At 18.5% G+C, this 11158-nt stretch overlaps 4 protein-coding genes across 4 annotated transcripts; 2 read left to right on the top strand and 2 right to left on the bottom strand.

Annotated features, from left to right (window-relative positions):
• Positions 1–267: 267 nt before the first annotated feature.
• Positions 268–2100, bottom strand: PRELSG_1140500 (GTP-binding protein, putative; the record flags this gene model as incomplete). The annotated part of the gene is made up of 2 exons (XM_028677694.1): positions 268–505; positions 674–2100. 2 exons carry the CDS (start codon positions 2098–2100, stop codon positions 268–270), a joined length of 1665 nt encoding a protein of 554 aa, XP_028534057.1.
• Positions 2101–2490: 390 nt separating this feature from the next.
• PRELSG_1140400 (conserved Plasmodium protein, unknown function) lies at positions 2491–4794 on the top strand (the record flags this gene model as incomplete). Its single annotated transcript, XM_028677693.1, has 1 exon — positions 2491–4794. One exon carries the CDS (start codon positions 2491–2493, stop codon positions 4792–4794), a length of 2304 nt encoding a protein of 767 aa, XP_028534056.1.
• A 257-nt stretch (positions 4795–5051) lies between these two features.
• Positions 5052–7166, bottom strand: PRELSG_1140300 (conserved protein, unknown function; the record flags this gene model as incomplete). Its single annotated transcript, XM_028677692.1, has 12 exons — positions 5052–5200; positions 5332–5405; positions 5472–5573; positions 5644–5709; positions 5847–5913; positions 5995–6059; positions 6186–6254; positions 6363–6396; positions 6467–6572; positions 6673–6751; positions 6878–7010; positions 7091–7166. 12 exons carry the CDS (start codon positions 7164–7166, stop codon positions 5052–5054), a joined length of 1020 nt encoding a protein of 339 aa, XP_028534055.1.
• A 340-nt stretch (positions 7167–7506) lies between these two features.
• PRELSG_1140200 (conserved Plasmodium protein, unknown function) lies at positions 7507–11082 on the top strand (the record flags this gene model as incomplete). The annotated part of the gene is made up of 1 exon (XM_028677691.1): positions 7507–11082. The coding sequence occupies one exon, from the start codon at positions 7507–7509 to the stop codon at positions 11080–11082; it is 3576 nt and encodes a 1191-aa protein (XP_028534054.1).
• Between the last annotated feature and the right edge of the window lie 76 nt (positions 11083–11158).

The following is an 11158-nucleotide window of genomic DNA, read 5'->3' as shown; positions in this document are numbered from 1 at the left end:
TTTTTTTGTTTTTTTGCTTATTTTACAAGAAAATATATTTGATATTATTTATTTTTGAATTTTTTTTTCTTTTTTTTTTTTGTTTTATTCATTTTAATAACAAATATAATTGATAATTTTCATTTATATTTAAATATACATATATATTTTTTTTAATAATAAAGTGCAAAATAGCACTAAACATTTAACTATATTTGTTTATCGTGTTATTTATTATCTTCATAATACTATTTTTTTTTTTTTTTTTCAATAAACTTTATAAGAAAATTAAATTTTTTGCTTTAATTTTTGTATAGAATATCTTAAGCAGCTAACGAATTCATTTATTCCTATTGCATATTTTGCACTAATAAAAAAGATGGAAACATTACTATCATACATTTTTATCTCGTTATAAGATTCTTCAGCTTTCATTATATTTTCTTTAAAATTTATATCGCATTTATTAATAACAACAATAAATGGCTTTTTATAAATCCTTTCATCTTTCTGCTTTAACTCCTGTCTATATATATATATAAATATTAGTTTAAACATATATTAATTTATATATTAATATTCTATAATTTTTCTTATATGTCTATTATAATTTTCAAGTATATATATATGTATATTTTTAATTTCATATATAATAATTATTGTAAAAATATTAAATTCAAATTCATGTAATTACCTAATATTATAAAACTGGGTACTCAAATTATGCTTAAAATCAAGAACAATAACAATTAAATGTGTTAATTCTAAATAATTAAATAAATTTTGGTTAATACGAAAATAAGGTATGTTTTCTGTATTTTTCCTTTTTTGTAAATTATCATTATAATTAAAAAAATCAGCTACCGATATTTGAAAGTTGTCTTTAAAATAAATTTTTTTTAATATATATAAATTATTCACTGTACATATTTTATGAGTAATTAATGATAACAAGGTAGATTTTCCTGACTGACTATAGCCAATAAAGCAAATATCACTTATACATTTATAAAGGATTTTTATAAAACTAGTTTCTCCCTTTTCTCCCTTTTCATAAGAAAAAGTATTTTTCATATTATTTCCTCTTCCTCCTATTCCTCCTCTTGAGAGTAATATGCAATCATTATCTTCATTTAAAAATCCCATATATATTTCTTTTGTTATTTTTTTATCCAAACTCACTATTTCTTTTAATATATGGTTATTTCTTTTAATATACACAGGATCATTTTTTTTTAAAATATTATAAACATTTTCTTCATAATTAGAGTTATAATTAATCGCAATTTCGTTCAATTTATTTTTTATTAAATTATTATTCATTAATTCTTTTTTATTCAAATCATTTCTAACTTCTTGTGCGAAATTCCTTCTTATTAAGTCATTATCCAAATTATTACAATTATTTAATTCTTTGTTTTTATTGTTATCATTTTCTGAATTATTATTTGATATTTTTTCATGTACATTTAAGTTATTACTATTATTTGAATCTGCATCTGAGAAAAGTTTATAAATATGGCATATCTTATTTAAATAAATAAAAATATTACTTCCGTTTTTTCCCCTCAGTTGATTTGATTTTCCTTTTTCTCCACTTGTTGCAGATAAAACACAAGGTAATTCATTTAAATTATTAATATAAATATGTCTATTTTCATCGTTTACTTTTTTTGATTTCTTTTTTTGTCTTTCTATATTTGAATAACATAAGTAAATACTCCCTCCATTTCCTCCTTTACCACCATTAGGTAATCCTAATTTCCCGAAAACCTTTCTTTTGTATTTTCTAAAACTTATAGCTCCATCTCCACCATTACCACCTACACATTTAATAATTCTTTCGCTTTCATAAAAAATGGATTTATTTTTATTCACTTCATATAAATCATTTTTCGTATTCATTAAATTATTCTCTTCACTTTCTAATTTATCTTTTTCTTTCTCTATCTTTTTTTTTTTTTTAATTGAATCATCGTATATTTTTACATCTTTATTTTTTAATTTATCAATAATTTTTATGCTATATAAATGCTTCCTTTTTTCAAATATACCATTTCTTAAACATAACTTTTTTTTTTTTAACAAAATTTCATTTATAAATTTAAAACAGTTTACCATTTGAAAATATTATCATTTTTTTTTTTTTTAGTATCTTAATAAATAAATTAAATTTTGAAAATAGTAAAAAAAAAAAAAACAAAAGGAAAAAAATCATATCTTAATAAATTAATTTTTTTTTTTTTTTTATTATATCATCCTTAATAGAGATGACATTTTTTTTATTTTTTTGTATGTAGTACTTTTTTTAATATAAAAATAATTTTGCAATAAACACTTTTTATGTAAGTAGTTACCCAGTAAGCCTAATTTTAGAGGATCACCTTCTTTTGATAAAGAATACTCTTTTTAGTAAGAATAATTTTATAAGGGTTGTTAATTTTATTTTCCTTTTTTTTAATTTCTCTTTTGATTCTTTCTAAATTTATCAAATAAAATAATTTTATTTTAATGAAAAATTTTTACTGTTTTTTTTATTTTTGTAACTTATTTTTAACTAGCAGAAAGAAAACATTTTATAATTTAAAAAAAAATAAAATTAGAAATATAGGAAACATTAAAATATACGATACTAATGATAATTATAACTATTTAGAAAAAATCAGAAATTCCGAATATGAAGATATACTTGATGAAATAATTAATGAATATGAAGAAAAAAAAAAAAGAGAGGAAGATAATAATGGAATAGATAACAAAAATAACAATTTACAAGAAAATTTAGATAGCAACAATGTAAACAAAGATAATAATTCTGAGAATGGAGAATCAAAAAAAAGAGATGAAATTAAGAGGATTCAGCAACAAAAGGAGAATAATATTTTAAATTTATGCAATTTAAATTATGATTTATTAAATATTTTATTAAAAAAAGAACTAGAAAAAAATAAAAATGATGATGAAGATAAGCATTATAACAAATTCAGTTTATTTTTAGAAATTCAAAACGATATCAGAAATAAAAAAATGTATATTGATGATAGTGTTGGTAGATACTTTTTAAATATTGATAATATATTCGTTAACACTATTTCCGAACGAGAATTACATTTTCTAAAAAATGAAATATATAAAAATATTATATACTTGAAATATAAGTACTTAAAAAGCTATAAAAGCACTATTCATGATTTAAAGCAAATAAAACAAAATAAGACAGAAGAAATAAATAAGCACGTTTCAATAGTTCATGAAGATGAGGATTCTGAAGAATTAGTTAATAAAAATGATTATGCTGATGATAATAGCAATTACACAAAATATAATGGTAATGAATCTAAAATAAATAATGATATCACTGGTAAAAAAGAAGATAAAGAAAATACTTATACTAATAAAATTTCTTTAAATGATTTAAATAAGGATCATATTCATTCTAGTAATTCAGAATATATAAAAAATATAGATGAGAAATTGTCTATTGAAAGTCTAAAAGAAATAATAGATGTAAAACAAAGACTCTCAATACTACAAAAAAATTTCGATGATTTAAAAAATCTTAATATAGCTGACTTTTTAAGTAAAAACAATTTTTTAAATGATTTAAATGTTCATAATTTTATTTTTTATAATTATAATTGCCATTCATTAGATAAAACTATGAAAAACTTTGTTAAAAAAATACATAAAGGTGATATATCAAAAAATATTAAAAAAAATGATAATGAAATAAATTCTATAAATAAAAATGAAAAAAGCAATTCTTTCTCTAAAGAGGAAGGTAATGATATTCTAAAAGATGCTGAAAACAATTATTCATATATATGTATACCCAAAATGAGCGATTATAATTTTTTTAAAAGTGAAAGTAGATCAATCATTATTAATTTATCAAGTCAAATTGATGATGAAAAGAAGAGTTTTCAAAAAATTAATGAATTAAATATTGATACAGATAAAGGTATACTAGTATTAAGCGGAAATGAAAAAAATTTAAATGTTAGTGTAAGAAATATATGTGATAAAATATCATATTTATCCCAAAGCTTTACTATATATCCACAACTAAATTATAATGAAAATATTTCCAAAAACAAAAAAATTATTCTTAGGATACTTATGTTAATGCTATTTTACTTTAAAATAAAAAATTTATATGTGATTTGTTTAGATGATAAAAGTACAAAATTTTTTTACGAATTTATGAAGAATAGTGGTAACAATTTATTAATGAATTTTTGTAAAAACAAGAAAGACGAATATTTATTTGTTGATTTAGATAAAATTAAATTTTCTCATGTATTTAGTAGAAATTTTGTACCTTTATTTTCAATAGATAATATTTTCAAAAACCATGTATTTATGATGAATAAAGAAGAAAACATTTTTGATATTAATTTTTTTAAAAGATCATGTTTATTCATTTTTTTAAATGAACATGGCGATAAAAAAAATGTAATTTCTTCATCTGTTCAGCATTTTTTTTACTATAAAAAATTTGATTATCCTTTTATATATAATATTGATAAAAAATATTCATTAGAAACATTAAAAAAATTTAACGAAATTCTATTATATATAACATCGTGGATAGATATATTTCATACTAGTGAAAATGAAAATAATTCAAAAAATAATGAGGAACTAGATGATGATGAGCATGATGAGAAAGATGATGAAGATGAAAATTCTGAACTAAGTGATCAGAATGATGACGAAAATGATGAAGATAATTATGAAAAAGAAGATGAACGAGAAGGAGAAGGTTATTTTGGAAAAGATATAGACAGAGATGAAGAAAATGAAAACTATTAAGGAGAAAAGAAAACTAATCATGTGAATCAAGTATATGAGGATTATAAAAAACAAACAAATAAATGTCAAATATGTTTAAAAAAAAAAAAATAAATAATAAATAAAATAATAGATGAAAATAATAATACATATAATATATAAATTATTGGAGTTTTTTTATTACACATATATATAATAAATTTAATTAATTTTATAAATTAAAAAAAAAAAAACATAATAAAAATATTCATTTTTATATTAAAAAATTTTTTTTTTCTTTATAACCACATCTGCACTTCTTTATTGTAAAAAGAACAGGTAAAGTAAATTTTTTTTTTTTTTTTTTTTTTTTTATTAAGAATATTAATAGCATCAATTCCATAGGTTAATTCATTGTTATTCGTTACACCTTTTTTAAAAATAAATTCTGAAATAATTATATATATAAAAAAAAAAAAAGGAAAATTAAAATATCATTGTACATATATGAAATTCTATTATTTTTTTAAAAAATAAATATTTTATATTTCTTTGTCTTTTTTTTTCATTTTAATATACCATTATTTATTTTCTTAAATATTTTTGCTCCTCCATCACAGGCTGCAACTAATAGTTTGTTTAATTCGTTATTTCTATCAGAAAAAAATTTTTTTTTTTATAATATGTAATTTTTTTAATGTTTAATAAATTTTTTTTACTTATATAAAAATTTAATCCTCCAAATGGATGAATTGACGTTAACTATTTGTAAAGGGTCACATATATTTCGTAAATCAAATATACGAATTTTATTATCATACCTTAAAAAAAATAAAAAAAAAAAGTTAGACAAATAAAAAAAAAAAAAATATATATATTCTGTCTTCTTACGATCCTGTATATAATAATTGATTGAAATTTTCGAACTTAACTGAAGTAACACCCTGAGAATGGGATCTACCATTAAAAAGGGGGAAAAAAAAAAAAAGTAAAAAAATATAGAATATTTATATATAGAAATTTTTAATTTAATAAATTTTTTGATATTTATAATTTTAATATATATTTTGTAATTATATTGTAAATAATTTTACTTTTTATTTTTTTGAACAAAATTGTTAGTTCTTAAATCCCATACAATAAATGAACAATCATCAGATCCTTCGATAAAAAAAAAAACATATATTATCTTCAAAAGGGTCGATGAAAATATATAAAAAATAAAACAAAAAAAAATTAAACCTGTTGTTATTATATTTTCATTTCCATTAAATGTGCAAGACCATACATGATACTCATGAGCTTTCCTGTGTTTTTAATTTTATTTTTTAATAAACACAAAAAGAATATTTAAATAAAAAAAAATTTATTAAATAAGAATTATTTATTTTCTATCTATTTCTCTATATATATAAATATATTTAATTTATAACCATAACTTTTTGTTTATTCCATCAACGAGATAGCAAATATCACCATTGCTAAAAGAAATACATATTTTTCTAAAAATATATTTTAAAAAAAAAATTTTAAATTATAAAATATTAATTTATGTATTACTTATATTTTGCTTATTTACTCATTTTTATTTTTTTTTTTTAAATTATAACTCAGCTTTGTTATCAAAAGCTTCAAATGATAATCCTAAAGAATAATTTATGTAAAAATATTTAAATTACATTATTTTTATAAACTTATTATCAAAGTATATAACCTGAATTATCTTCTTCTTCTTTTGTTTGAAGTATTTTATGATAATCTCCTTTATTTACATCTGATAAATAAAAACCATTAACACATATACTTCCTAATAATAAATTCTATAAAAACAAAAAAGGAAAAAAAAAAAAAAGATAATTAGAAAATAATATAAAAAAATAGAACAGTGGTTTGAAAATAAATGAAATTTTATTTGCATACATCATTTGTAAAAATGTAATTAGATTGAAGAACTCCACTGTGGAAATTTATATTTTTTTCATAACTTAAAACGTAATCTCTTCAAATAAAAAAAAAAAATAGAAATAAGAATATGAATAAGAATTAAGATAAATAATTATCTAATTCATTTCTTCAATAAATTAGAAAAAAGATTCAATTATATATTATAGTTTTTATTTTATACATTTCAGACATATTATTTTCATGTATATTTTCCTTAAGTCTGAATAAATAAATTTTTCCTTTTTTTTTTTGTTCATTATTTTTAAGTTGATATGTTGAAACTGCAGTTAAACCAAAACTATCACTAAACTTATCTTTGAAAAAAAAAAAAAAATATAGTACATAATCATATAAATATGCTTATTATTTCAAAATTTTTACAAATTTCTTTTACCATTATAATTTAACAAAGTACAACTAGGAAAAATACAAATGTCATCACAACAATATTTCATATTATACTTTATCATTTTTATAAATTTTTAAGATATTACAAAAAAAAAAAAAAAAAAAAAAAATATACATATTTCTATAATGTATTTTCAAAATTTTTTTTTGCTATGGATAAAAATAAAATAATGTTATGTATAAAAAAAAAAAAAAGAAAAGAAAAGGAGAATTTATATTTTAAGTTTTTTATAAGATGTAAAACAGAGTTAGTGAGATAATTTAATTCTCTTTTTTTATTATATTTCATTAGTACATCTAACAATTATGTATTGTTTTTATCTATAAAATTTTTTTAAAATTTTTTGTAACTTTAAATAAGCTAGAAAAAAACAATAAAAATATGAATATAAATTATTTTTAATGAAATCATACTTATTTGTTGTTTTCCTTATACTTTTAAAAGTTTGTTTTTGTTTTATCATTAAAAAAAACAAAATCAAAGTTTATAAAAAGCATTTTATTGGGGGAAATTCAAAAAGAAAAAAAGGAATTTATTGTAATAGGATTAACTTAGTTAAAAATGAAGTAAATAAAGGTTGTGTAGATGAAAATATCAAAAAAAATGAAGAAAATAATTATGAAGAAAAAAGTAAAAAATTTTTAAATGCAATTAAAGAAAATGATTATAATGATTTATATTTGTATCATATATTTAAAAAGGTTAAAATAATTAAAAAAGAAAAATATATATATAATCCAACAAAGTATGAATCGATTAGATCATATATAAAAAGAGAATTAAAAGATTGTTTAGACATAAACACTTCTTCCTATATTTTTAAAATTTCAGAATTTTATTCAAAGAGTATAATAGATGTTTCAGTTTATGTTAATGAAATTATAAGTATTCTTAGTTTTTTTACATTCAATAGTACATATAATTTGCAGTATAATGAAAATAAAAATATTTCTTTAAATAATGCAAATGATAACAATTATAATAATGACGATTCTTTAAAAGATAACAATTCTTATATTAAGGGAAATTCTAGAAATCAAAATAAAATGGAAAATTTCAATGATTCTACAAAGGATATATATAAAAAAGAAGCAAATGATGATTCTAATAATACTATTAAAAATGAAATTAATCTTCATGAAGAGTTAGGTAATGATGAGAGTGAAAATAAAAATTTTTCTAATCAATCAATTGAAAAATCAAAAAATATATTCTCTAATAATGGAGCATCTAATTTATATGATGAAGAAAAAATAAAGAACTTACAAGAAAATTTTAATGAAGAAGATGAAAACATATTTAAAAAATTAAATGAAGCTCAATCAAAAACAAGAATAAATAAATTAATAAACAGAGATGAAAAATATAAGTCTTTTTGTTTCTATTTTTTTCGATTAGTTGATTCTATTAGTGGTCTTTTTTGTTGTTTAGGGAAGAGAAGAAAAAGAGAAGAAATATATAGTTTTTTGCAAAATTTAAAATTAATAGAAAAAGTGAAAAATTATAATATAAATGATATAAGTTTTAGTAGTGATTTTATGATTTATATAATTAGATTAACGAAATACAAAGATATTAATTTTATTTGTTCATTAAAAAAGTTAAAAACATATAAATTAGAAGAAATTAAAAAAATTTTTCTTAATTGCCTACATGATAACATTTTAGATATTAGTTATTTAAAAAATTTGGAATATGAGTTTATAAAAAAAGAACAAAAAAAAAAAGAATTTGCAAACAAAATTATTTTGAATACCGAAGAATTTTATAAAAATCTAAATAACAAAAACAGTAAAAACATTAGTTATGATAAATTAAATGAATTGGAAGAAAACTATAATAATTTATTAAATAAGTATTCTAAAGAAAAAGCAATGAAAACTAATTTATACTACAATGAAAACGATTTAAAAAATATAATAACTGATATTCTAAGTAAAAATGTATTTATTAAAAAAAAAAAAAATAATAATAAGAGTAAAAAAGGAAATTTGTTTTCAATTAACATATATGAAATAGAGAAAGAACGCTTATATGAAATATTAGAGAAATACAATGTAAAAGTAAATAATATTAATAGTTTATTAAATAAAATGAACAATTTACTTGAATCTTATGATATTAATATAAACATTCAATTAAAATTAAATAATAACACTATACAAGAACAAAATGATAAACATGATAACAGAGATTATTCAAAAATAAATAATGATGTACAAGAAGATAAAGATAATAACTTGAAACAAAAGGAAAATGAAAAATATAGAAAAGAAGAATTATTAACTAGTGAAGTAGTTGATTTTAGTGATATTTCTTTATCAAAAATTAAAGATTACGTTTCTTATAAAAAAAAGGAAATAGAAAATATGAAAAATGCTACCGAAAAAAAAGAAAACGAAAATGAAAATGAAGAATTTATTTTAAAATATTTTGACGTAACATCAAAGCAAGATTCATTAGTTTTTGAATTCAACAAGTCATTTTTAAATGAGCAAGAATCTTTAACAAAAAATTACAATTTTAATTATGAAAAATTAAATCAAGAAATATTAGTTGGCTCGGAAGAAACGAAAGAAATAAACAACAATTTTAGTTATAATTGTCAAGATGTAGAAAATTTATTAGATAAAAATATAAATGAAAACTCAGTTGAGAGTTTTGATGAAAATTTAGTTAAGAATTCTGATGAAAACTCAGTTGATAATTTTGATAACTTAGTTAAGAATTTTGATGAAAATTTAGTTGAGAATTTTGATGAAAACTCAGTTGAGAATTTTGATGAAAATTTAGTTAAGAATTCTGATGAAAACTCAGTTGATAATTTTGATGATAACTTAGTTAAGAATTCTGATGAAAATTTAGTTGAGAATTTTGATGATAACTTAGTTAAGAATTCCGATGAAAATTTAGTTGAGAATTTTGATGATAGATCAGTTAAGAATTTTGATGAAAATTCAGTTGATAATTTTGATGAAAATTTAGTTAAAAATGTTGATGACAACTTAGTTAAGAATTCTAATGAAAACTCAGTTGAGAATTTTGACGAAAATTTAGTTGAAAATTTTTATGAAAACTTAGTTGATAATTCTGACGAAAATTTAGATATGAATTTACATGGATTAAATAAAGATGATGATGAAGATTTAGATAAATCTTGTAAGAATGGTAAAAAAAGCAAAAGTAAAATAAATAAAGGTAATAGTGAAATAGAAAAATTAAAGCTTTATTTTAATCGAAAAGAAGAGAAAACATGTAAATACAATTTTGAGAATATTTTTGCTGATAGTTTTGAGAAAAAGATGGAAATCTTATTATTTATTCTAAAAAATGAAAGTAAGAAAAAAGTTATTGTATGTATAGATGAAGAAGAGAGAAATTTGGTTAAAATAAAATGTAAAATTGAAAAATTAGAGTATGATCATATGTTAAGTGCCTCAAAAAATGTAAAACATTTCTTAAATAAAGAAAAATCATATAACAATTCATGCTTTATTTATATGAATGAAATAGAAAACACATTAGAATTAAGAAAAATAGTTAGTAATTTATCAGAAAAAAATGATAATAATGAGATAAGTTTTTATCATTTTGCTGATAATATTCAAAAAGCTGCAGTTTTTAAAAAACTTTTTTATTCTATCACAAATAATGAAGATAATTATTTATTTTATCTTAAAGCTAAAGATAATAAGAAAAAAAAAGTTGATAATAAGGTTTTATTTAGCAACAAAAATAGTGTAAATAACAAAAAAACGAAGGATGATATATATTTTCCATACAATAAAAGAATAAAAAAAAAAAAACTATCTAAAAGTGAAGAAAAATGGATATCATTTAGGAGAAGAACATTGAAAAAAATTGATGAAATGAAAAAAAAAGCAGAATTAATAAAAAAAAAAAAAGCAGAAAAAAGAGATATGAAAATAAAAAAAATTGTTGCAAAGTTAAAATCTAAAAAAAGGATATTAAAATAATTTTTATGATTTAAAAAATTTATATACATTACAATTAATTATTAAAAAAAAATTGTATTATATTTTCATATTAACT

This window comes from Plasmodium relictum, assembly GCF_900005765.1.
Source record: "Plasmodium relictum strain SGS1 genome assembly, chromosome: 11".
NCBI lineage: Eukaryota > Apicomplexa > Aconoidasida > Haemosporida > Plasmodiidae > Plasmodium > Plasmodium relictum.
Note: the sequence above shows the minus strand (reverse complement) of the source record. Positions and strands in the feature narration are given on the sequence as shown.